Source organism: Odocoileus virginianus, chromosome 33 (genome assembly GCF_023699985.2).
Source record: "Odocoileus virginianus isolate 20LAN1187 ecotype Illinois chromosome 33, Ovbor_1.2, whole genome shotgun sequence".
NCBI classification, from domain to species: Eukaryota; Metazoa; Chordata; class Mammalia; order Artiodactyla; family Cervidae; genus Odocoileus; species Odocoileus virginianus.
This window is the reverse complement of record NC_069706.1, coordinates 1,771,846-1,798,425: the sequence shown is the minus strand read 5'-3', so window position 1 is coordinate 1,798,425 and position 26,580 is coordinate 1,771,846. Positions and strand designations below refer to the sequence as shown.

At 44.5% G+C, this 26,580-nt stretch overlaps 2 protein-coding genes across 9 annotated transcripts in view; one reads left to right on the top strand and one right to left on the bottom strand.

The window, feature by feature from the left end:
* LOC110123192 (ATP-binding cassette sub-family A member 17-like) overlaps window positions 1–20,860 on the bottom strand; it is a 99,956-nt gene extending 79,096 nt beyond the window's left edge. For 3 of the 4 annotated variants that reach the window (XM_070460249.1, XM_070460252.1, XM_070460251.1), the window contains exons 1-3: window positions 20,088–20,215; window positions 6,015–6,100; window positions 5,175–5,436 (exon numbers count right to left, since the gene is read on the bottom strand). In XM_070460249.1, the coding sequence (XP_070316350.1) occupies window positions 5,175–5,436; window positions 6,015–6,068 (316 nt within the window). In that variant the 5' untranslated portion in view covers window positions 6,069–6,100; window positions 20,088–20,215. Of the gene's footprint in view, window positions 1–5,174; window positions 5,437–6,014; window positions 6,101–20,087; window positions 20,216–20,686 lie in introns of those variants that run through there. The other variant, XM_070460250.1, reaches the window with a different exon arrangement.
* A 157-nt stretch (window positions 20,861–21,017) lies between these two features.
* The window catches only part of ABCA3 (ATP binding cassette subfamily A member 3), a 40,376-nt gene continuing 34,813 nt past the window's right edge, over window positions 21,018–26,580 (top strand). For 4 of the 5 annotated variants that reach the window (XM_070460858.1, XM_070460857.1, XM_070460855.1 and 1 more), the window contains exon 1: window positions 21,019–21,226. The gene's annotated coding sequence lies outside the window, so the exon portion shown is untranslated. Of the gene's footprint in view, window positions 21,227–26,580 lie in introns of all 5 variants that reach the window. The other variant, XM_070460859.1, reaches the window with a different exon arrangement.

Genomic DNA, 26,580 nt, shown 5'->3' with positions numbered 1-26,580 from the left:
AGTAATGGAATAAATTAACTTTAAGGTAAAAGCTGTTCCACACCTTGCCCCACACACAAAAAAAGGTTAAAACAACTCCTGAAAAGACTTGTTAGTGAAACTGAACTTAACCTTTCTACCAGAACATTAGGTTAAGGAAAGGAACATTACCAACATCTTTGGATCCCACATGTACTTCTGACCATATGCCTTCCCCTTCTTTCAGAGATACTCACTTTCTTGAATTTTATGCTTTTACCATACATTGATTTATCCCAGACAAGAGTTTGACTTTGTGTATTTTTAGAATTTTTGAAAATAAAATTGTACCCCATGTAAAAAAAAAAACCCACTCTTTAAACAACCACTTGATCCACAAAAGCTAAGACTTGATCCAGTTCTCAAACTGTATGATCAAGACTCTTTTGTTTTGCAGGTAAGTTCATTTGAACCCTTTTCTTAGATTACACATATAAGCAATATCACATGGTATCTGTCCTTCTCTGACTTCACTCAGTGTGACAGTGAAGGTGGGGGATAAATTGGAAGCCTGTGACCGACACACACACCACATATAAAATGGATAATAAAGACTCACTGTAGCACACTCATCACTACACTCCGCAGTGGCCTAAGAAGAAGGAGCCTGCAAGAGTGGAGATGCGTGTGTGTGTGTGTGTGTGTGACTGACTCACTCTGCTGTAGACCTGAAGCCAACACGATGCTGTCATTGTTGTTGTCTAGTCACTCAGTCGTGCTCAACTCCTTTGGGATCCCATGGAACTTCCAATACAAATTTTTTTTTAAAAAAAGACTTACTTTCTCTTCCTCTGTATTACTTTTTTGATGTCCTAAGATGGTTGCTAGCAGTTCCTGGGACTAAGACTTCCCAGCTGAAGTTCTAAATGGAATAGTGAGGGCCCTGTCTCTTAACCTTTCTTCTGTATTTTGTCATTTCACTTCTCTCTGTGTTGTATTCTGAAAGTTTCCTTCAGCTCTGTCTTCCAGTTCACCAGTTTTACCTTCAACTGAGTTTTGTATTATATTCTGATTATTTTTCACTTCTGGAAGTTCTGTTTGGCTTCCCCCCCCCCACACACACACACATCTGCTAGGCGACTCTTACAGTGGAATGCTATCTACAAACACTTTCAGGTTGTTTTTTATATTTTTAAATCTAGTAAACACAGTGATTTCATAATGTGATGCTAATAATTCCATTATCTGAAGTATCTCTGGTTCTGTTTCTGCCATCTGTCGTTCATACTGATCTTCACCCTTGCTCTCTTGCTTCCTGGTATGTGCTCACTGACAGTGACATATTTGTGGCTGCCCTTCTTTGAGATACAGAATCATGGCATGTTCTTTCAGAGGAGGGTGACATTTGCATCTGGCCATCGACATCTCACTTTGTACTTTGAGGGGTTTTCTCTTCTTTTCTTTTGACAACCAGGGCTCCAAACCCCGGAGGCGGGCTCTCCTGCTGCTGTGCTGTTTTCTCGAAGCCCAACCGGGCTGGGAAAGAGGCTTGTTCTCTGCTGGCTCAAGCTTACAGTGAGAGTACAGGCATTTGGGGTCCTGGCTCTATGGGAGATGGTCTCCTATGAGACGTCCCACCTGAATGAGCTCAGTTCCCTCTTGTACAATGCAGGTTTCACAAGAAGCAGTTTGAGGATTCCATTGACCTCTGTGTTCTTTCCTTCACCTGGATTTTTTTTTTTAGAAAAATATCCAAGAGTACAGAAATATTTTAACAACACAATAAAGTATGTTAAGAAGAGTTCATATAACACGATCCAATTTTTGTTAGAAAAAAGGAAAGAAGGCTGTATACAAGGCTTTGAAAAATCAAAGTGAAAGTCACTCAGTCGTGTCCAACTCTTTGCGACCCCATGGACTACACAGTCCATGGAATTCTCCAGGCCAGAATACTGGAGTTGGTAGCCATTCCTTTCTCCAGGGGATCTTACCAATCCAGGGATCGAACCCAGGTCTCCTGCACTGCAGGTGGATTCTTTACCATCTGAGCCACCAGGAAAGCCCATAGAAGGTTTTAAATAGCCCTTATATCTGGGTGATAGGATTATGAATAAATTTTCCTTTTTATCCTATAGAAAGATTTGTTGTTCTTTTATTTCCTTAGCCTTATTTAGGTTGCCTTTTTAAACACACACATATACATACACACATATTTTGTTAAATTGCACAAAATAGTATACTTACAGGAAGGCATAAAAAACACAAATGTTCAGTTTAATGAACAATTATGAAATTAACATCTAAGTAATTCTGGATCAATATATTTTTACCCTATTTTATTTGTCTTGATAGTTGGGTTGGTCCAAATAACCTAGTGTGCAGAACACTAGTGTTCCAGAAGCAGAACAGCAATAATCTCTTTCCCAGAGATCCCCAGGAAAAAATCTTGCTGTTTCCTTGAGGCTTACTGAGTTATATGTCTTCCCTGGACAAACCCCTACAGTGAGGGGACTGCCAACTAGTGCAGAGAGATTACAAGTCACCCTGCACCCAGGGTGGGGCCGTCACGGGCTCAGAGTGGGAAAGGAATCAGACCTCCAGGGAGGAACAGGCTCTGTGTGTACATCCAAAGGCGGGTAGATGCTGGGAAGAAAAACCCAGATATCTGTCATGGTTTGGGAGAGATCATCAAGCTACTGCTTGTGCTTACTTCTAGGCTGGAGGATTTGCTTAGGGGAATGGCCTGAAGGTATTAGTTGTTGTTCAGTCGCTCAATTGTGTTTGACTCTTTGCAACCCCATGGAACGCAGCCTGCCAGCTCCTCTGTTCATGAGATTTCTCAGACAAGAATACTGGAGTGGGTTGCCATTTCCTCCTCCAGGAGATATTCCCAACCCAGGCGTTGAACCTGCATCTCCTGCATTGTAGCCAGATTCTTTACCACTGAGCGACTAAGGAAGCCCATGGCATAAACCCTATCTCTATAATATTGTTTGCAATTTTCAAAGCAAGGAATTCTTGTATTTATTGTAAATTTTAAGTTCCTTAAAAAAATCTTTTTAATTCCATAAAAATACATCCCAAACAGTTAACAAAGAATTCTGGGAAGTGGAATTAGGGAAGGGACTTTAACTCCGAACTCTGTTCTGTGTCACATATGGTTCTGTAATAAGGTGAGGGCTGTCTGAGGACAAGGAGTGAGCCAGGAAGACACCCATGGAAACAGAAGGGAGGTGGAAACAGATGAAGACTGCAGTATCACAGCACTCAAGCCGCAGAGAATTTCAGACAGGAAATGCATGAAAGCAGCCCCACACAATGAGGACAAAGGAGAGAAAGCGCTGGATCTAGCAGTCAGCAAGTCATCTTTCCCTCTTGAATGTCTGCAAGTACTGCTGCTGCTGCTGCTGCTGCTAAGTCGCTTCAGTCGTGTCCGATTCTGTGCAACCCCAATAGACAGCAGCCCACCAGGCTCCCCCGTCCCCGGGATTCTCCAGGCAAGAACATTGGGGTGGGTTGCCATTTCCTTCTCCAGTGCATGAAAGTGAAAAGTGAAAGTGAAGTCGTTCAGTCGTGTCCAACTCTTCGCGACCCCATGGACTGCAGCCCACCAGGCTCCTCCGTCCATGGGATTTTTCCAGTCCAGGAGTACTGGAGTGGGGTGCCATTGCCTTCTCCACTGCAAGTACTAGCCCCTTCCAATCAGCGCTCCAGAGGACAGTCAGAGAAATCTCGGTACAACAATGACACTGCAGTCTAACCTGACTCCTCAAAAGTCCTGCAATGGACCCTTCTGCACACAGGAGGAAGCCCGACGCTCTGGCAAGGCTAGCGAAGCTCTGCACGCTGTGGCTCCTACAGCCGTGCCCAACCTCACCCAGCTCTACCACGTCAGCTTCACCTGTTGACTTCCAGATCCTCAGTCACCCGAGGGACTGGCTGCTTGCTGTCCCCCTCCTGGATAGCCCCTGAAACCCACCACCCTCCCATTTCCTGTGGGTAGACCATCACGTTTTATCACACTTTATCACCTCACCAGGGAGGATTTCTGGTTGTTTTTTTTTTTAATTTTGTAATCTCGTACTTTATAAAAGGTAGCTGAATTAGAATAGTGTTTTAGAATACTAGGAAAGCATAAAGCGCAACTTTCAAAACAGTTTCCCCACATTCTACAACTGAGGACCTTTAAAAGAACTGTCACATTGAGTGGCACTCAAGAGGTGGGGGAGTAGAACCGTTTCTTTTCACTTTCTGCCTTATGTATTATCAGAATACTTTATAAAAATACATAATTATAGAAAAAAATATATATATATATAATTATAGTAACTTTGAAAATGTATTCCACATTTTGAAAAATTTTATCTACCTAACTGCATTCATTCACTCAATAAGTATGGACTGAACACCTACTGTGCGCCGGGCACAGTGTGTGAATGGAACGCACACATCCTCTCCCCTGTGGCGGATGCAGAGCCCCGCGGGGAAAGGCAGACAGTGCACAGGAAGCAGTGAGCAGGAATGTAAATAAATAGTTATCAAGATGCTATGAACACATCCAACAGGATTCTGTGAGAGAGAAAAAGGCAGAATTGGGAAACCCAAAACCTACACTCCTAAGTGCCATTTTAGCTGAAACCAGAATGATAAGAAGGAAAAGCTGGAGGCAAAGCGTTCTGTCAGAGGAGCAAAGGCTCCCAGAGCCCAGGATATGAAAGGGAGCACGAGGAGAGCAAGCAGGCAAGACTGGGAAGGCCCGACCTGAAGCCGCTGAGGGACGTAGGCCGGGGACTAGCCAGATCCCACCCATCTTTTAAAGACCTTTTTGGCTCCACCTAGAGACTGGATGAGAATGGGACAAGAAGAGGAGAAAAGAGATCAGGTAAAAGGCTAACTCAGAATCTCTGAGTGTTTTCTGTTTATTAGACAGAGACATAACTGCAAACCAAGACTTCTGATTAAATATATGAGATGACCAGTGTCACTTTGGGTGAGTTAGAACAAACACTTCACATTTTAATTAGCCTTGAAGCCTTGTGACATAAATATACAAGTCTCTCATGTGTGTTGTGCGAAATAATAAAGACACATGCAAACTCTTTAGAATTTGGAGAGCCCAGATGTGGAACCACTACTGTAAGAACTCACAGGAAAAAACTTCAAACTAGACTTTATCAAAATGACCCCTCTGTCCTGCCCCCATCTTTATGGCTAACCTTCAAACTCAACAGGAAAGAAGTCTTCCACCATTTCAGTGATATTCTTCAAAGTTTCACTTTTGGAAGGGATATAAACTAATTGAAATTTACTTTTCAGAGGAAATTGATTGAAGAATTCTGGCAGAGAAGTGATGTCAGTTATATTGTAGTCTATAGGAGGTCTCTTTCTTGGCAAACTACCAAAACGAAGATATAGTATAACTGCACAGAACAGTAACGGCATCAAGATTTCAAGGACTGTTACCAGAGTCTTTCGTTTCTAAAATAAAAACAAAAGCCATATGTTAATCCAAAATAGAACACAAGTGTTAAGACACTACATGGGAAATGTTTTTCCATTAAGAACACTGTCAATCAACTACACTTCACTCATAAATATGCTAATCCAAAATAAAACACAAGCATTAAGTCACTACATGGCAAATGTTCTTTCATTAAGAACACTTTCAATCAACTATGCTTCACTTATATGTGTGTGTGTGTGTGTGTGTGTGTGTGTGTGTGTGTATATATATCAAAGAATGCTTATATTTCTTCCAGCCTTCCTGTACAACACATAAAAAAGAAAAAAAAACAGAATGAGAATTAGCTAGAAACATCTGCTTTTATCTCTTATGTAACACCAATGGCTAGAAATCAGTAGCAACAATGGTTATCTTCAGTAATTAGAGCTAACGAATGGAATTACCACAGAAAGAAATGTGGCTCATCTGCAGAAAAGGGCTCCTTTATGAGTTCTTAATTTTTTCTTTACTCCATGATTAGAAACCAATTTAACTAAATCATTCGGTTCCTCCGAAGGAGACTCACATTCTCCCTACAGATAACCATACCCACCTTTAAAATGAAATTCTTCCAGAGAAGAAGCTTTAAGTTCCTGAACATCGTCATTTTTCTAGCTGAAGAGGAGCAATCGCCACTAGCTGGGAGACAAATGGGGAGATGTTACTAACGTTAAAATGCTGAGTGACTCTTTGGGCCTTGGGAAGCTCTCTGCTGTCAGGGTTTCAGAGCCCCATCTGGACCACTTTTCCTCCTTCCTGTCCAGCAGTGCTGACCCCTCCCCTCCCTACCATCTGAATATTAAAGTGCTCCAGGGCTCCACCTGTGGACTCAGAGTGGCATCACTCTGTAGGTGCTCTCACTATTTTGGGTTTAAATCCATCTACATGACTTTTTAAATTTACATTTCCAGCCTTGAGTTACTTCTAGACCCAAATGTTCAACTGCCTATTTGTCATCTCCACTCAACCTGCCCAAACGAGTCTACGCATACATTTCTCCTAAAACAGGTCATTCTTAGTCGTCCTCTCCTCAATGTCAGTTCATTCTTCCAGGTACACAGGGTTACTGCCTCTACTTCTGAAATACACCAGAATTCAGTCCTTTTCACCACCGCTTCTCTAGGCACCCTGGTCCAACACTGCCTCATCTCCACCTGAACGCCTGCAAGAGCCTCTTCAGTGGTATCACTGCTCCTGCCAACCTGCAGCCCATCCTCCCTGCAGCGGCAGGAGTGATCCTGTTGGGCCACATCCACTTCTTCACTCAAAACTCTCCTGTGGCTCCTGTTTTGCCACAGGGAAGAGCCTGGCCTTGCTGATGACAATGAACATCCCATGGGATGCTCCATGTCATGAAGCAAAGCTCCACGGGATGCAGCCTGTTAGCTTGCTCATCTCTGCCCAACCGTCCCCTACTCTACCGCCCCTCCTTCTGCACTCCCAAGTCACAGGCTTGAGCAGAGGAGCCACATGTCTGCCCCACACCTTTGCCCCTGCTGTCTCCTCTGCCCAGCACACACGTCCCTCTCATGTTTACATGGCCAGCTCTTCTACTTTTTTCAAATCTTTATTTAAAAGTCACTTTCTCAGCCTTTCTTGATCATCCTATATAAAATATATAAGATTTCAAAACACTGAAAATTTTGTATCAATCTTCCCTGTCATTTTTGCTTCTTAGCACCTTTAAATTATTTAACTTGATATTTATCTGATTTAATATGATTTCCCTACTAGAATTCACATGCTTCAAGAAGGCAACAATTTTTTGTCTTTTCTTTTACCACTGAATCCCCAGACACAAGAGTAGGGCCAGCATGTGGTAATCAGTCAGCAAATACTGAATGAATAAGTAAATAAATTAAAGGGCCGGCAATTTTTGCAGGAATGTGGTTGGAACAGACGTAATTGTGAGGAGACTAAAACGCTCTGGATAGCACCAAGTTCCTTCTCTTTTCAGTCTGTGTTTCCCAAGTGTAACATATGCTTTAACTTTTAGATACGACCACAATGATGTTTTCTTTTTCAGAAAAATATTTTTCCATTGAGGAAAGAAAAGGTCTACTTTCCCTTCAGTTAAAGTACCTCTGACATTGCACATTAGAAATTAAAGAAACTGGGGACTCCCCTAGTGGTCCAGTGGTTATGACTCTGCTCCCAATGTAGGGGGCAGGGGTTCAATCCCTGATCAGAGAACTAAGATCTTACACTGCCTCACCACATGGCCAAAAAAATAAAAAGAAATTAAAACAACAGCACTATGACTAGTACATGAAATATCACTGAATTGTACCATTTAAAATGGCTAATTATGTGCTATGTGAATCTCCCCTTGATGAAAAATAATAGTGAATGAAGTGATGCATTTACTTAGTCATCTACTGCTACCATAACCTTACATGACAAACTCCACATCAGAACTCAGTGACCAAGAGCAACAGGTATCATTTACTTCCTGCTTATGGGTCTGCTGGAGATTTGTGGCTGTCCTGGCCTCTTGGGACTGGCTGGACCTGTCTACAGGTCTGTCATGGGCTGTATGGTGTCCCCTCAAATTCATATATTGAAGTCCTAACCACAGTACCCCAGAATGTGACTGCATTGGGAGTGTGGCCCTTTAAAGAGGTGAGTCAATCACAACGAGGTTGTTAGGGTGGGCCCTAATCCAATCTGACTAGTGTTCTTGAACAGGACGAAGTCTGGATACACAAAGAGGCGTCAGGGATGCAGAGCACAGAGGGAAGACCACACGAGGACACAGACAGAAGACAGCCGTATGCAAGTCGAAGAGAAAGGTCTCAGAAGAAACTAAACCTGCTGACACCTTGATCTCAGACTCCCATCCTTCAGAACTGTGAGAAAATAAATTTCTGTTCTTTAAGTGCCCCCGTCTGTGGTATTTTGTTACGGCAGCCTGAACTAATACCGGCCTGTTCTGTGTCTCCTCAACCAGTCGCCCACTGGAGCATGTTGTTCTAGTGGCAAGAAGCCAAGACAAACCACATAGGTACATGGAAACCCTATGCTCATGCAACACTTGCTAAGCATCCTACCAGTCAAAGCAAACTCCACCCCAAGCCCAGTGTCAGCACAACAGGGGAAGTAACTACTCTGGTGAGGGCACTGCAGCATCACATGGTGAAGGGCATCCATGTGAAATCTCATACAAGGAAAGAGTGAAGAGCTGGGAACAATATCCATCTACCAAACATTCTGCATTTAATTCTTTAAAAATTTCCATAAGAATTTGTCAACCTAAACCCTCACCACTGAAAAAAGGAAATATTTTGGTTCATTCCTGGCCCAACACAAAAAATAACAGCCAGAGACAATAAGAATACATGGTTTTCTCTGATCACAGTTCCAGTTCAATGGAATGGGAGAGCAAAATAGTAAGAGCAGATAAAGGCTTTCATATCTTAAAATTTGTGATAATACAGGTAGACTATTTCTTTTAAAAGAACATCTGGACTTCCCTGATGGTCCAGTGGAAAAGACTCCAAGCTCCTAATACAGGGAGCACAGGTTCAATTCCTTGCCTGGTAAGTTTCGCATGCTGCCAGAAATGGCCAAAATTTTATAAAAATAAAAGAGCATTTATTTAGATGCTTGTAATATACAACAGGGCTTCTTCCCTGATGTCTCAGTGGTAAAGAATCTGCCTGCAATGCAAGAGTCCCAGGAGATGCAGGCTGGAACCCTGGATCGGGAAGATCCCCTGGAGGAGGAATGGCTACCCCCTCTAGTATTCCTGCCTAAGAAACCCCATGGACACAGAAGCCTGGTGGGCCACAGTCCAAAAGGGTCACAAAGAGTTGGACATGACTGAGGAACTGAGCACACAGGAGGGGAATGTACAACAACCAGCAATTATGTATTGAAGGCACTGTCTCTGGGCAAAATGATACCATAAAAAGACTGATCAGTAATGGAGCTCATCTTCATGGAACCCAGTGGAGAAAAAAAAAAACCTAGTGAAGAAAAATAATATGTGCAAAGGAAAACATTATAGCACAAGTAAAAAGTGAGAATCAACAGAGATGCACTTAAGGGTAAACAAGCTACCAATGAAATAGAACACAAGTCTAGAAAGACCTCACAGGTATACAGGCACTTGTTTATAACAAAGCTGACACTACAGGACACAGGGTTCAAAAAACTGCTCAGAGTCAACTGGGCCTCCACCATATACAAAATAGCAACTTCAGATGAAATACAGATCAAAATGTGAAAGATACAACAATGAAGCTTTTAGGGGGAAAGCAGAACATAGTCATGATCCTACAGTAGGCAAGTATTTCTTAAATATGACTCCAAACCACTAAATACAAAGAAAAATGATAAATGGAATTATATCAAAATTAAGAATTTCTATTCTACAAAAGGCGTTACCTAGAATACATTTGTTGTTGTTGTTCAGCCACTCAGTCGTGTCCGACTCTGCAGCACGCCAGGCTTCCCTGTCCTTCACCATCTCCCAGAGTTTGCTCAAACTCATGTCCACTGAGTTGGTGATGCCATCCAACCATCTCATCCTCTGTTGTCCCCTCCTCTTCCCGCCTTAAATCTTTTCCAAATGATGGGTATACAGAATATTTAAAGAGTTCCTACAAGCCACTAAGAAAAAGACAGACATCCCAACAGAAAAACAGGCAAGAAATCTGAACAAATGATTTCCAAATGAGATACCAAATGGCCCGTAAGCATGGAAAAGTGCTCAACCTATCTGGTCATCAGGGAAGTGCATTTTAAAACCGCACAGCTGACACTGCAATGGTGATCTCTGCACAAGAAGTTTATTGAAAAGCACTCTCAAAATCAGCGCTTTGGGGCATAAAGGAAGCAGGCCTGAGCAGAGAGAAGCCAGGCCTCAGTGGAGTCAGGATGAAGGCCTCAGTCACTTCCGCAGCTCACAGCATCACAACAGAACACAAACTGAATTATCAGCCTCATGCCCAATTATGAGGACTCTAGGATTCAAACACGTCCCAGAAAAGCAGGGACAGGATTAAGGAAACTCCATTTATGCTGTATTTGGGAAAACAGATGGCTGAGACAAAGAAAAAAGGGCTGAAAATAAGCAACACAACAACTATTCAGAAGTTCTACAAGAACACATTGCTAGTCCTTTGACCCACCAATCCCACTTCTAGGAATCTATTCTACAGACACAACTGCACAAACGTGAAATGACGTATGGTTATTCTCTGCAGCAGTGTTCATAACAGCAAAGAACTTTAAACAGCCCATCAGTAGGGGATACAAGCAGTTATATAAACTGGTGTTTATCTAAACAATGAAATGATATGCAATCATTAAAAGGGTGGGGGACAGCTCTATGTACTAGCAGAAATCTGGGATCTACAAGATACATATGAGAAAATATATTTTCTTATTTATCATAAATGTGAGAAAATATATGAGAAAAAGAATAGAGACAAAAGAAACAGAGAGAAGATTATAGACATAAAAGAGAAGAAGATAAGAAAGATGCAGATAATCAATGTCCCTGAGCACAGAATCACGTGCTGATGTTCTTGGGTGCCGTAACAAACAGCACAGACTCCGTGGCTTGAACAACGGAAATTTATTTTCATACAGTTCTGGGGGCTAGCGGTCTGAGATCAGGGTGCCAGCACAGTCCGGCACCCCCAGTGAGGGCTTACCTCTCGGCTCACAGGTGGCCACCTTCTCGCCGCACCGTCACATGATGGAGAGACCTCCCTCTCCTTCCCTCTTCTCACAGGACCAGTCTGTCAGAGTGGGGTGCTACTCTTAGAGCCTCATTTAACCTCCATTACCTGAAGACTCTGTCTCCAGGTGAGTCACATTGGGGATGAGTGCTTCAACACATGAATTTTAGGGGAACACAATTCAATCCATAGCCCATGGCATAATTAGAACAGAAAATATAACAAAACAGAAACAGACTCATAGACATAGAGAACAGACTTGCTGCCAAGAAAGAGGGGAGAGGGAAAAGCATGGACTGGGAGTTTGTGGTTGGTAGAAGCAAACAATCATATTTAGAATGAATAAACAGCAAGGTCCTAATGTATAGCATAAGGAAGTATATTCCATATCCTGTGATAAACCATAATGGAAAAGAATATAAAAAAGATTGTATTTTCAAAAAAAAACAGAAATATATAGAGATATATAAATACACTTTTGTATTAGGAGAAAACATGCTTTAAATGACGGAAGAGCTGAATCTGAAAAAAAAAAAATTTTTTTTTAAAGATCTTCATGTTCCAGTAAAAACCTAAATAGAACTATAAAGATAGAGACCATCCTGGTGAATCACTGAAAGTCATGGATAAAGATTCCTACAAGCATTCAGGCAAAAAAAAAAAACAAAAAATACCAACTCACGTCACTGACCAGAGGGAGAAAATCAGTCCAGCCTCTCTCAGTCCTCTCCCCAGAGACTGTCAGCAAACAGTGTAGGAGTCTCCTTAGAGGATGGAGGCAAAGAGCACAATTCTAAGACCTTATAATCAGCTGAGTTAATAGGCAGATATTTTTAAGCATGCAAACATCAATGGATCCATAAATACCCTGGGGAAAAAACAGGATGAAACACAGTCAGTGCTCAAATAATTCCAAATAACTCAGAAATGGGTCAACTTTCACAAGAAAAGTACTTTTACTGGGCAGTGAATCTAAAGGGCATCTCAAACTTGAAGTGTCCACAAAGGTACTCTTGATTTTATTCTCTCTGCCTTGTCTACTACCCAGGTCAGTAAACGGTAAGTTTATACCAGATGCTTAAGCCAAAATCTAGGTTTGAAGGTTAATCTCTTTCCTTCACCTCTCATATCAAGTCCATCAGTAAGTCCTAATGATTCTGTCTCTGAAAAATATCTCAATATCGTCCACTTCTTTCTTTGTGTTTTTCATTTATAAATATCAGAAGTCTAACTCAACCTAACTTAAGCATTCCCCCCAAAAAGAATTCACTACTCACATAACTGGAAGTCCAAAGTGGAATAAGCCAGAGAACACAGCTGAATCCAAACAGTCAAATAACATAACCAGACTTTTTTTCTCTCTCCATTCTACTTTCCTCGTGTCTTCTTGTCAGGTGAGCTCTAAATACATGGGGCTGTGGGGAGATGGCCCCCAGGAGCTCTAGGCTTATATCAAAACCCCAGAGAGAAGAGTGTCTCTATCCTTGTGGTTTTCAAGAGGACTCTTAATGGGTTAGCATGAGTCCCAGAAGGGCAGCAGATGGAAGGAGGGTAGAGAAAAGTGGCAGAGAAGAGGTCAGCATCTCCTGAACCATATGGAACAGTTACCCCCACACACACACCCACTTATACACAGATAAAGGTTTCTGTTACCAGCAGAAATGGGGGGGGGGCAAAGAATACCTCCTTTGCTCTCCAGAAAACAGAAATTCATCCTGCATACAAAATTTCTAAACTTCTCTGCCGGATATAAAAAACCATCTACATACAACATAAAACACACTCGCTCCCTCTCCAAAAAGAAGGTCTGCTAGGTTTTGTGCAGTTTCTGCATCCAGGATCAAGCTTAGGCTGTCTGGCAATGAGCATTCCTCTGGTCCCAGTGTACATATGACTCCCCAGGGTATAGCAATTTGTGCTAAAAGATGAGAATATGATCACCCAAGTCACCCAACAGATATTGAAAGGGGGAAAACTGGTTGAATCTGTGATCCTTCATGGCCCTTCACAAGTAGGGAATAGGAGGCAATTTCCTTTCTGAGCAGTCACAGAACCTATTGGTGTGATTTTGAGAAGCACCTAGAGATTACCTTAGGGTTTGAGAAATTACAGAATTTTATTTATTAAACATTTGCCCCACTTCCAAAAATTAAAGTCCAGCAAAATAGTGTTTGCCAGTCGATTTACATTATGTTGGCTCCCTAAGCCAGGAATTAAAACCAGATACTCTGCCCAACCACAGGGCTGGAGTCTGGATGGCAGCCATGGAGTTCTGTCTCTTTCCACAGATAAGGTCTCCCAGGTTCTCGGTTTACTTTTAGAAGTCATAGCCCCTGACTCTGAAAGGACTGAGATATTGATGTGGTTCCCTGAAATTAGTTTAGCGGAGTTCTTGTTGAAAATACGTTCAAGATGAAAATTCATCATTGTTGGTATAATTCTACCTTAAAAGTGTATACACAAATCATCCTTGGGATCAAAATGTCCACCATATGAAAACAGGGTCAACATAAGTGAGTCAAAAGAGTTCATACACCTCCACAGACTGTTTATGAAAACACAGTTGTGTAACCATAAAAAAGTCAAAATTCTAAAATGCTGAATAATACTGAGCATATTCCTAGATCAGAATGCATTGAAAATAAATATTAATACGATAAAAACACTAAAAACAGGAAAAATAAACAAAAAGCCCCACAAACCTTTGAAAATAAAAAACTTTCTCCTAAACCACAAAATACTATATAGACCAAGAAAATGAGAGGCTACAGGCCAAAGGCTGGCAGAAAACATTTACAAAAAAAATATGTGATAAAGGACTGTTATCCAAAATATACAAAGAACTCACATAACTAAACAGTAAGAAGATGAAAAACCAGACTTAAAAATGAGAAAAAAAATTAATGAACTAGTGAGATAACAAATAAGTACATGAAAAGAGGCTCCACATTATTAATCACAGGGAACTGCAAATAAAAGCAATGAGATAGCACTACAGACCTATTAGAATGACCGGGACTTCCCTAGTGGTCCAGTGGTTGAGAATCTACCTGCCAATGCAGGGGACGTGGATTCCATTCCTGGTTGAGGAAGAGTCCACGTGCCGTGGGCAACTAAGCCTGTGTGCCACGACTACTGAGCCTGCACACTCTAGAGCCTGTGCTCCACAACGAGAAGCCACCGCAATGAGAACCCCACGCACCGCAACTGGAGAGCAGTCCTCGCTCTGAGCAGCTGGAGAAAGCCCTCACTCAGCAACGAAGACCCAGCACAGCCAAAAACAAATAAGTAAATGGATGAATAAATAAACAAAGTTATTTTTTAAAAAGGCAATAGGGTATTAGGTGAAGCACAAGCAGTCAAACTATGGCCCGTGGACCAAATCTAGCCCACTACCCATTTTTCTACAGCCTGTAAACTAAGAATGGCTTTGACACCTTTTAATGGTTAGAAAAGCTGCCCTCAACTACTATTACTGAACACTAAACAGCTTTTGAAGACTAGCTTTCACAGTACTTTCATGTGAAACTCACACTACGGGACAGCCATTTTGATAACAACCAATGATGTTTGGTTGTCACAAGTAACGACAAGGTGCTCTAAGCACTTCCAACGCTGTCGGAACACAGTAAGTGCAGTCTCCATCCCCAGACAAATTTGCAGCAGGTAGATTTTCCAAGGTCAAACTACATTTCAGAAGCATTTTTCAGACCTTAACAAAAATGCAATGGAAATCTTCATATTTCAAAATCCATTTAACTGTGCGATAGAGGAGCTTGCACCTAACTTTCTACTGAATGTGATTAATCTGGAATGTAAGAACAAGCTAAAAGGAAAGAATTTAATAGAATTTTATCAATGCCTTTCAAAGTCATGAATGCACTCAAAATCATACGTTCATGATGAAATATGCAAACCTCATTACAGATTAACATTTACAGTCAATTTTGATTGTAGGGGACACTATCTTTGAACACAGCTATACAGCATGTTATCCCATAAAAAAGAATTCCATTCTTCTCACTAGTAGATATATGTTTTGAAAAAACCACATTCAATTATTATATTGAATCCCACTAATAAAAACTTTAAGGAAATTTGCTTTGTCTCATGTAACAAGTAGCTATGTGATATTCTCAACTCTGCCTCTTGGCATGAGACGTCAAAAAAATTTGCTATCCCACCCTTTACAGAAAAATTTTCCAACTTCTGGGCTAAAAGATCATATATACACAGATCAATGGAACAGGAAAGAGTTCAGAAATAGACCTACACAAATAAGGCCAATTTTTTTACAAAGGACCAATTCAAAGAAAAAAGAGTAATCTTTTTAACAAGTGGTGCAGCAAGTGGAATCCATACAGGAAAAAATAAACTCATTTTGATCTCTACTTCAATCCATTAAATGAAATTAATTTCAAATAGAACACAAACCTAAACTCAAAACCTAATAGAAAAAAACAGAACATCTTTGTGAACTTGGATTAAGGAAAACAGTCTTAGCTATGACACCAAAATCATAAAAGAAAAACTAGTAAACTGGACTTCACCAAAATTAAAAACTTTTTCTCTGCAAAAGACTGTAAACAGAATAAAAAGACAAATCACAGACTGGGGAGAGAATGTGTGTAAATCGATTACCTGACAAAGGAGCTGTATCTGGAATACATAAAACTCTCAAAACTCAATAATAAGAAAACAAACAACCCAATTTTTTTAAATGGGCAAAAACACTGAAGATGCTTCACCCCAGAAAAGATATATATATGGCAAACAATAGAGAAGGAAATCGCAACCCACTCCGGTATTCTTGCCTAGAGAATCCCATGGTCAGAGGAGCCTGGTGGGCTGCTGTCCATAGGGTGGCAGAGAGTCGGACACGACTAAAGTGACTTAGCATGCATGCATGCATGGGTGGCAAACAAGCCCATGAAAAGACGCCAGCATCATCAGTCATGACGGAAATGCAAATTTAAACCATAATAAAATACTACTACACAGCTACTAAAATGGCTAAAAAATTTCAAGTGCTGGCAAAGTCACAGAACAACTGAACTCTTATACAGAGCCAGTGTCATTGCAAATTGGTAGAGTTACTTGGGAAAATACTTTGGTGGTTTTTTATAAAGCTAAACATACACTTCCATGCAATCCAACAATCCCATTCTTTTTACCCCCCAAAATGAAAAATTTTATTTTCAAATGTAAAAATTTTCTTTTTACACAAGAACCTGTCACAAATGATTATAAAAGGCTTTGCTCATAATCTCCCCAAAATTGGAAACTGAGCTGTAAAGCATTTTTTAAAGTATTTTATATGTTTTGATACATCAAATACTCATAACAATCCTATGAAGTGGGTACTATATTTTATACATGGAACTCAAGGCAGAGAACAGTTAAGACATTAAGATCTGGGCTTCAGTTCAACACTATGTGGCCAGAGCCCATAACCAGTTTTAACCACTACAAATCAATGCCTCTCAATCACTGAATGAAGGAGTATGTGTACAGCCCTTGGTCTAGAAGGCATCCCACAATTATAACATAGTCCTCTGGAAACAGCTGGGGTAGCCCTATTCTAAAATTCTACACTGAATATCAGTAACTACTGTATACGATATTAAAGTAATGTTCAAAATTCTCCAAGCCAGGCTTCAGCAATACGTGAACCTTGAACTTCCAGATGTACAAGCTGGTTTTAGAAAAGGCAGAGGAACCAGAAATCAAATTGCCAACATCCACTGGATCATCAAAAAAGCAAGAGAGTTCCAGGAAAACATCTATTTCTGCTTTATTGACTATGCCAAAGCCTTTGACTGTGTGGATCACAACAAACTGGAAAATTCTTCAAAAGATGGTAATACCAGACCACCTGACCTGCTCCTGAGAAACCTGTATGCAGGTCAGGAAGCAACAGTCAGAACTGGACATGGAATAACAGACTGGTTCCAAATAGGTAAAGGAGTATGTCAAGGCTGTATATTGTCACCCTGCTTATTTAACTTATATGCAGAGTTCATCATGAGAAATGCTGGGCTGGAGGAAGCACAAGCTGGAATCAAGATTGTCGGGAGAAATATCAATAACCTCAGATATGCAGATGACACCACCCTTATAGCAGAAAGAGAAGAACTAAAGAGTCTCTTGAAAGTGAAAGAGGAGAGTGAAAAAGTTGGCTTAAAGCTCAACATTCAGAAAACTAAGATCATGGCATCTGGTCCCATTACTTCATGACAAATAGATGGGGATACAGTGGAAACAGTGGCTGACTTTATATTTCTGGGCTCTAAAATCACTACAGATGGTGATTGCAGCCATGAAATTAAAAGATGCTTACTCCTTGGAAGGAACGTTATGACCAACCTAGACAGCATATTAAAAAGCAGAGATGTTACTTTGCCAACAAAGGTCCGTCTAGTCAAGGCTATGGTTTTTCCAGTGGTCATGTATGGATGTGAGAGTTGGACTGTGAAGAAAGCTGAGCGCAGAAGAACTGATGCTTTTGAACTGTGGTGTTGGAGAACACTCTTGAGAGTCCCTTGGACTGCAAGGAGATCCAACCAGTCCATCCTAAAGGAGATCAGTCCTGGGTGTTCGTTGGAAGGACTGATTCTGAAGCTGAAACTCCAATACTTTGGCCACCTGATGCGAAGAGTGACTCATTTGAAAAGACCCTGATGCTGGGAAAGATTGAGGGCAGGAGGAGAAGGGGACAACAGAGGATGAGATAGTTGGATGGCATCACCGACTCAATGGACATGGGTTTAGGTGGACTCTGGAAGTTGGTGATGGACAGGGAGGCCTGGCGTGCTGCAGTTCACAGGGTCGCAAAGAGTCAGACACAACTGAGCGACTGAACTGAATTGAACTGAACTACTGTATAAAAAGACACATATGTAAGCATATGTAGATATATAGATACTATTTGTGCCCCTCAAAAGAAATAGAGCTACAATATTGGTTTCACTTTAAAAATGTATATAGTATATATACATTTGTATATATACATATGTCCTGCATGCATGCTCACTCAGTCCTGTCCTACTCTTTGCAACTCTATGAACTATAGCCTGCCAGGCTCTTCTGTCCATGGGATTTTCCAGGTGAGAATACTGGAGTGGGTTGCCATTTCTTCCTCCAGGGGATCTTCCCAACTCAGGGATCAAATTCGCATCTCTGTGTCTCCTACACTGGCAGGCAAATTATTTTCCACTGAGCCACCTGGGAAGCCCCTCCATATGTCAGCCAACTATTATGATGACTAGGCTTACTGCCTCTTGTAAAGCCACAAGATTTGATTATGAGTGCCACTATTCATTCTAGGATTTTCCATCAATCTTGAGAAATGTCTGAGCCACGCGAACCCAAAGAAGTGTATTATATAATTTTTAGGAATATATCCATGGTATATGAATGCGACTAACTCACATACCAGAGTGTATTAAAGAGCTCAAGAACCTGAATACCTGGGTTCTGGTCTCAGCTCTATAGTGTACTTTGAAAAAAATTATGACCATTATATGGATCTCCCAATGGAAGAAGCCTAGATGGAGCATTTACGTTTGCCTTGCTTTTTCAGTAGTGGGCCTTCAGCAGAAGGTTGGTGGATTTTTCAGTGATTGGGGGATGCGTGTGTGTGTGTGTTTGTGTGTGCACACATATGCATGTTCAGTTGTGTCCAACTCTGTGACCCCGTGGGCTGTAGCCCTCCAGGCTTCACTGTGTTTGGAATTTTCCAGGCAAGAATACTGGAGTGGGTTGCCAATATTTCCTCCTCTCGGGGATCTTCCCAACCCAGGAATTGAGTCCCGGTCTGCTGGGTCTCCCACATTAGCAGATGGACTCTTTACCACTAGCGCCACCTGGGAAGCCCTCAGTAATAGTTGAAGTGAGTCAAGAGTCCAGTTCACTGTTGGCAGCTGCTTGCTAACTGGGAGTCCAGAGCCTGGAATCTTTACATGTGACAATATGCCTTTGCCAGTGACCTTAACACCCTCCCAGTTCATGATAATGATAATAATTACAATAGCAGGCACCCTAACATGATTAAGAACAAAGATATAGAACTCTTTGCAGTTGTCTGCCTTATCTGCAAGATCATTTTTCTTCTTCTAGTAGCCCCACCCATAAAAGGGAAATTCTGAGTCAGCCAGTTCTGTTTCTGGACTTGGTTATGCAGAACTGTGATCAGGTTTAGAAAAGGTTTGAAAAAACTCATGGTGTAACCAACTTAGAAATGGGAAGGATTGGTTCTTGAAATAAAAAAAGATTAAGGAATAGAAGCAGGGTGAAGAGAAGGACCAGTCATCCAGGTTCACAGTTTTTCCCAATACTTTCATTGTGAGGGAAGGGTCCCAGTATACAAGGAAAGATGGGAGAGACAATTTTTAAGATGTTTGTGACATTAATAATCCACTTATTCAGTAACTGCCTTCTATTTTTTTTCTGAATCCTCATCACAGAGACCAGTCTAGATTAAATCTCTAGTTATAATCTGCTTGTAGGTTCCAGGGCATTGCAATCAGCACTTACGGTTTTTCCCATTTCATTTTGAAATACTAAACATCTTTGAGTTTGGTATTATTTTAATTGAAGGAATAGGAAACTGAGGTTCACGAAGTTTAAGTGCCAGGCCTGCACTAGTTAGGGGATCCGGGCAAGATCTGAAGCCAGGTCTTGGTGGCTTTTTCATTCCACAAATATTTATCAAATGCCTCCTCTGTGCCAGGACCCTAGGATGTCGCAGTGAACTAAGCAACGTCCCTAATGGAGCCCACCTTCTGGTGAGAGAGACAGATGAACAGCAAACAAGTAAATAACACCACTTCGGAGTGAAATAAGTTCCGAAGTAAAGACGCGGGGCTCTGCGATGCTCCATCGCTAATCCATAAGGAATCTGGGGGCAGAAATAAGCTCCTGCCACGGGTCATTACTTTACGGTTCAGACGGTCGTGTCCTCATCCCAGGGGCGCACTCAGAGCAGGAGCCCAGCTGGTCAGCAGGCAGTGTCCGGGACCACCGACCTCCGCCAGGAGACACTCGAGGCCCGGCCAAGGGCAGCCAGGCGGCCGGCGGACGTCGGGCCGCGGGAGGATCCTCGGAATCAACGCGCTCACAACCCGGGCAGTCAGGAGCCGAGTGGCCAGCCCCCGACGACTGTTGGCCCCGCGCCGTCCCCTCCTCGAGTCCCACCGCCCCAGGTCACCCCGGCCGGGCCTCGGGACCCTCCCGTTCAAGGTGACCCCTAACCCGACCTCACGACTCTCTCGGCTTCAGGGGACTCCGGCCTGACCTGTTACCCTCCTGAAGTGACCCTGGCTCTGACTCTCGACCCTCCTGCCTGAGGTGACCCTCGAGACCTCGCTACGCGCTGAACTGCGCCCCGGCACTGACGCCACACCCGGGGAGTCTGGGCTGTCCTGCCCACCCCACGGCCGTTTTCTAGAAATTTCCACCCTCTCCATCTTCCCCAGGGCCTCGTCTGCCTAAGCCGTGTCCTCGCCAGGTCCATGGTGGCAAAGCACCCTTCTACCGTTGGGAGAAGAGGCCCAGAACTCAACGAAAGACCGTGATGGAGGAGAAATGGAGGAAGGTCAGGAAAGCCAGAAGTCGGGCAACCACTACTTCAGCTGCCTGGAAATGCATGTGGACCACGCGATTCTCCTCAAGGGTAGAATCGGCTCCCAGGCTCCCGCGTCGCGCGCCCCCTGCCGACCGTGTCGCGGACGCGCGGAGCACTGCGCAGGCGCGAACAGAGTGGGGCCGGGCAGGGCCGGCCGGGGCGGGGCGGGGCGGGGCGGGGCGGGGCGGGGCGGGGCTTCCCCCGGGCGGGTCCGACACCCGCAGGGGCGGTCTGCTGCGCATGCGCGAGCCGGCCGGCGCGCCCCCTGCAGGACCCCGAGCCGCCAGGTCCTCAGCCCGACGCTGGTCGCAGGCTCCCCCTCCCCGCCGCGGCGGCCCAGCAGCTGTCAGCAGCGATTGCCGCCGCGAAGCAAGAGCGGAGCCGGGAACCGAGGGCGGGGACCCCGCGAGAGAACAGCGCCGGCCGCCGTCGCCAGGGCGCTGAGGGCCGGTGAGTGCAGCCAGGACCCGCAGCTCGCGCGCGCTGGCTCGCAGGGTTCTTGGCTTGGGGGCCACTTCCCCGCCCGGGACGCCCTCCGCCCCGCCCGCTGTCCCCCTCCCGGGTCTTGCACCCGGCCGCTCCCGCGAGCCCGCCGCGCCCTCGCCCTGCCGCCGGTCTCCGGCGCCGGCCCAGCAGGTGCATCTCCCCGCAATGCCAGGCCGCCCTGACTCAGGCTGCCCCCTCGGCGAGAGCTCTGGGCGTGTCCCCATCCCCGCAGGCAGCTGCCCAAAGCCGCTCCCCTTGGAAAAACTTAACCTTCCCGGAACTAGAACCTCTGCGGAATCCATTGTGCCGAGCCGAGGAGGGTGGACAGACATTTCCCACCTTAAGAGCCGCCGGCCTTCACCCGGCAGACAGTTTGAGCACTTGCTGCTAAAGCCGTGCAGCATCCCTGGCCAGGGAGCGGAGGCAGGGCCGCCAAGGATGCTGCTGGCTCATCTCCGTGCAGAGATTCCCAGTGTGGGTGGGAATGCATTCTCGTATCGGAATCCGCCCTGCTCTCAAACCCTCCTTCTCATGAGCCTCAGGGTGGGGGTCCAGTGGTCCGCTGTCAGTGGTGGGAGTTGTGTGGGGAACCGAAGGAAGAGAACCTCCTGGTCTAGGTGGAAGGGCCTGCAACAGCCTCGGTGCCCATGGTCAGTCTGTATTTGGTATGAATTTGTGTTTACCTAGGTATCCTCTCTTTCCTGAAGTAGACTGTAAGCTTCATGAGGGCAAGGGCCTTCTCCTAAAAGAAGGCTTCGGTTGCATATTTGTCCCTTGAATGAATGCCCCTCCCCACTTCCTGGGACTTTGCCTGATTAAAGACAGTTACCTGCTAGGGTTATTTCTGTTTGCTTGCCCCTCTGCCTCCTGAGCTGTGAGCTCCCTGAAGGCACAGAAAGGCTCTTGTTGGGGCTTGCGCTCCTAGCACATAGCCAGCACTTTGGCACATGTCAAACACTCCAGGAATGCTTGTTGAAGGAGTGGATGAGACCCTGGAGCAGTGTGGAGACTCAGGCAGACGAGGTGCAGGTGGAAGAGTTAGGTTCTTTATCTCCTGAGCAGATGCATCATTTGATTCAAAACACTTTGATGCTGCTTTTTTTTAAGATTAAGGATATTTTCCTTTAGAATGTTAAGGTCGTTGGAAAAGTAAAAGAAAGGGAAAACAGGTAAAAACTGATGTCATGGGAATCACTCCACCCTTTTTAACTTCTCAGGGTGTTGTTTTGTTTTAATTGAACAATTGCTTACTATGTTCAACAAACAGGATGACATCATCCCTTCTCTAATGTTATCGATCACCATTCTGATGAAACAGCATTTTGGAACAAGAGAGGGAGTTCACATTGTTTTATTTCTTTTAAGTCGCTAGCTTTCCACAGTGTGTATGCTAGGAAGTCTCATGGGAACCTGTTTTGACTTAGTCTCAACTGGGAAGGCCCAGGTAAGACTCCCTAATTGGCAGTTTCTTCTCCAGCCCTGCTTCCTGAAACAACAGTAGACTCTTCTGCTCTTGAGGCTTTTGGGGGTATGGGGGGAGCAGAGCAGTCTAGAACTCTGGGGACAGTGATGGGCAAGACTCTGTGCACAACTGGGGACCTTGGCATAGAGCTAAAGAAATTACTTATTCCCAAGTAACTGACCTCAGACAGAATGAGATAAGTGCCACACAGGACATCCAGAAAAGCTGCTGCAAGTGTGCAGAGGTCGAGGGATGGCTTTTGACAAGAACAGAAGGTCTCATCCCTGGCTGCAGATTAGAATCGCCCGGGAAAGAGTCCCAGTCCCAAACCACAGCCCAGAATCTCCAGGGGTGGGCCTCAGGCATCAGTTTCTATCTTAAAGCACTCTAGAAAGTTCCATCATGCAGCCAAGATGAACCCGCAAACCAGTCAGGGTTGTCAGTGGTGGCTGCTCAAAGGGGCAAGGACTAGACTGGGAAATAATAAGAAGGATTTCAGAAAACAGAGGCTGGAATAGTGGATGATACTCCAAGCTGACAAAAATCACAGAAGGCCTATGCCCTACCCCCAGGAAAGTGTTAAGCTATGTCCGTCCCTGTCCTGGGAGACTTGGGCAATGCCTGTCCCCCTGCCTCCCTGAGTCGTCAGCCACATTTGGAGAGATCTGGAGTCGACGGGCAGAGAGGCACCGTTGCAGGAGCTAATGAGCTTGCTGCCTTGTTTGTTACAGAAGATCCATGGTTACCTCTCTCTGGGGACGCTCAATTGCCTCGTTACCTCGTTTCCTATGCCTCGAGAGGGAGGAGGCTAGTGGGACGGCAAAGCAGACCGAGGCTACAGCCAGGGTTAAGAGAGTAGGCGATGGCGCAGACTTTGTGGAACTCTCTCCTTGTAGCCTCCTCTGGGCCACACCTTTGGTTTAAAAATATACCCCATCACCTGTTGCTGGGAGCTTCAGTGCAAACTCAGAGCTGTGTGATTCTGAGGAGCCTGCCACCACCGATCATGGCACTGAGCGTGAGGGTCGCCAACTGGGTCTCCACCTGGGCATCCAGGTGACCCTGCCCTTGAAGCATGGCCTTGAACCTCGCCTTGCAGGGCCCAGGGGGCCATGACCACGTCTTGCAGATTTGTTCCCATCTTATCCACAGAAGGGCCAGTTGTGTGAATAAGTTGTCCAGAAGCTCCTTTCCAGGGCATTGCTCTATGTAAGAGAACTGGAGCATGCACCACCATGTATTTTATTTGTTTATTAGAAAAGATAGCCATGTGGGCACTTCCCCGGTGACCCAGTGGTTAAGACTCCATGAGTTTGATCCCTTGTCAAGGAACTGAGATCCCGCATGCTGTGCAGTGGCAGAGCCAAAAAATAGGCAAATGAATAAAATTCTAAAAGATAGCCATATGCTCCTGTCCTGAATATCATGGACATAGAAGCATGTACAAGTACAGACCTTTTAAATGGATGAGAGGCAAAGTGAACATGATTAATTTTTTCAATAGTGCAAAATCTATTGCACAAATGTATGTTGTTCTTAAAAGAGAGCCAGGTGATCAAGTCTACATCCCATTTATGAACTCTTGGTGAGGCCTGAGCCCAGCATCTGAAGTCTGGTTCTGAGTTCTCTGTATGTCAGTTCCTGGTTTTCTAGCACTCCACAGTGAACTTCAGGAAGGCAGGCAGACTGTGCTATGCGCCCGATACTTGCTTTTCAATCCCAGCCGCCAATTGTGCCAGAGCTCTTGATGAATCTGGGCTGGTGAGTGTTCAGGGGCTCTCAGGTGTGGGGTAGACATTCTGGTTCCCAAAGCTTTTGCTGTACAGGTGCAAGTGTTCACGTGGATGGTGCTCTTGCCACATCTGTGGCAATACTGTCACACGCTGGTGTAAACATCCCCAGACATCTGTGTTCATAAATGCTCTGTTCTCAGCACAGGTTATTTTGAAAAGCTGTAACTCACGCATTTTCACCTTTTCCTTGAAGGGATAGATTTGAGTGCATTGGCTTAAAACCAGTAAAGTAACTGACAGTCTGCTGCACTTATTTGTCACTAGAGAAAAAAGAAAAAGATTTCCAGGTTTGAAACTTCTCATGAAAGAAAATGTATATTTCCTTTTTAAGTTCTAAGTGCTCATGATAGACACTCACCAAATCACTGCAAAGTATCATAAAGCTTTGGCTCTTTAACGGTCTACTTACAGCCACGATATCCCAAAGTGTGTTAACTCCAACACACCTGAGAGGCGTCAAGTGAGCCAGCGGGCGAGGGCCCATTATCACCCCGCGTCAAGAGGCCCTCCTCCACCAGGGCGCCACAGCCACTGACACACAGACCAGCAAGAGTGCCAGGGCGCATCTGTGTGTTAAATATTAGTAAAACCAAATTTTTCCTCATTTCTGAAGTAGAATTTCTCTCCATTCCTTTACTCCAGATTGTCTTTCCCATTGCGCTTGAAGACCAACAGTGGGGTTCACTGGTGGGAACCATCCTCTATACACATGCCTACTGTTTTCAGTCTGATTTTTTAATGTTGCTTGTTGGTATTGGGATAGTCACCTGCGGAATCCACTGAATCAGATATTTTCACAGTTTAAAAGATCATGTACTGGGTAAAAGATTAAGCAAACCAGAACACCCTTGAGCGGACTTACAGCACTTCTGGATGCCCCTCTACCCGCTTCCCACCCCCACCCAGATTCCACCCCAGGGCCCTTCTTGGCAGTGTCTCAAGGCCTTGGTTGACTCCCCTTCCGGTTCAGTCCCTGCCGCTCCTCCCCCACCACTCAGAGTTACTTTCTGTTCCCCACACACACTTTAATTTCTCCAGAATCCTATAATGCCCTCCCCACCCTAAGGAAACTGGTCTCCTGTGTAACCTCCTGCAAGCCTTCCCAGAGCCACACACTAACACACACACACTCACACACACACACACACACAAAATCTGGAATGCCCTCCCCACCCCAAGGAAAAAGAAACCTGATGCTGATTTCCTGTGTAAACCTCCTGTGAGCCTTCCCAGAGCCACACACACACAAACACAGCCACACACAGAATCCGGAGCTCCTCCAGAATCTCGAGATGCTTCATTTGGCTTCAGCTGTAGCAATCATAGGTAACGCTAGTGGTAAAGAACCTGCCTGCCAATGCAGGAGACGCAAGAGACGTGGGTTCTATCCCTGGGTTGGGAAGATCCCCTGGAGGAGGGCATGGCAACCCACATCAATATTCTTGCCTGGAAAATTCCACAGACAGAGGAACCTGGTGGGCTATATATAGTCCATGGGGTGCAAAAGAGTTGAACACAACTTTTCAGAACAGTCTGAAGCGACTCAGCATGTAGCGATTACAGTCCATGCGAGCATTTGCAGACTGTTAACTCCTTTGATTAAGAACACTGAATTTCATTTCCGAATCCTTAGTACCTGATGTAAGTGCCCACCACACATAAGCACTTGGCAAATGTTTGCTGGGTGAGTAAATGCTTTTTCGCTTTGTATATCTTGCAAGGCCACAGGCTCCGCCAGCACACAGTTAAGTACTCTTGTGCCTTCCTCAGTGGGTACACACATAGGCTTAAAACGCTGGCTGTTGTGGGCTCCCTGTGTCCATCAGGAAATGCTTTCCTAGCTGAGATGGGTCCTCGCCCACCTTGGTCCTCAGGAAAAGTGCCAAGACCCAGCCAACGTCACCAACAAGGCCATCACTCTCTGTTCTGTGCCTGTGGTCGAGAGGGCAGAGCCGTGATTGTCTGCTGTCCATGACAGGGGCATCTCATGCCTTGGCCTTGCTGAGACCCCTCCCCCCCAGCCATGCCCCCCTCCATGCCTGTGCAGACTTGGCTTCCATGGA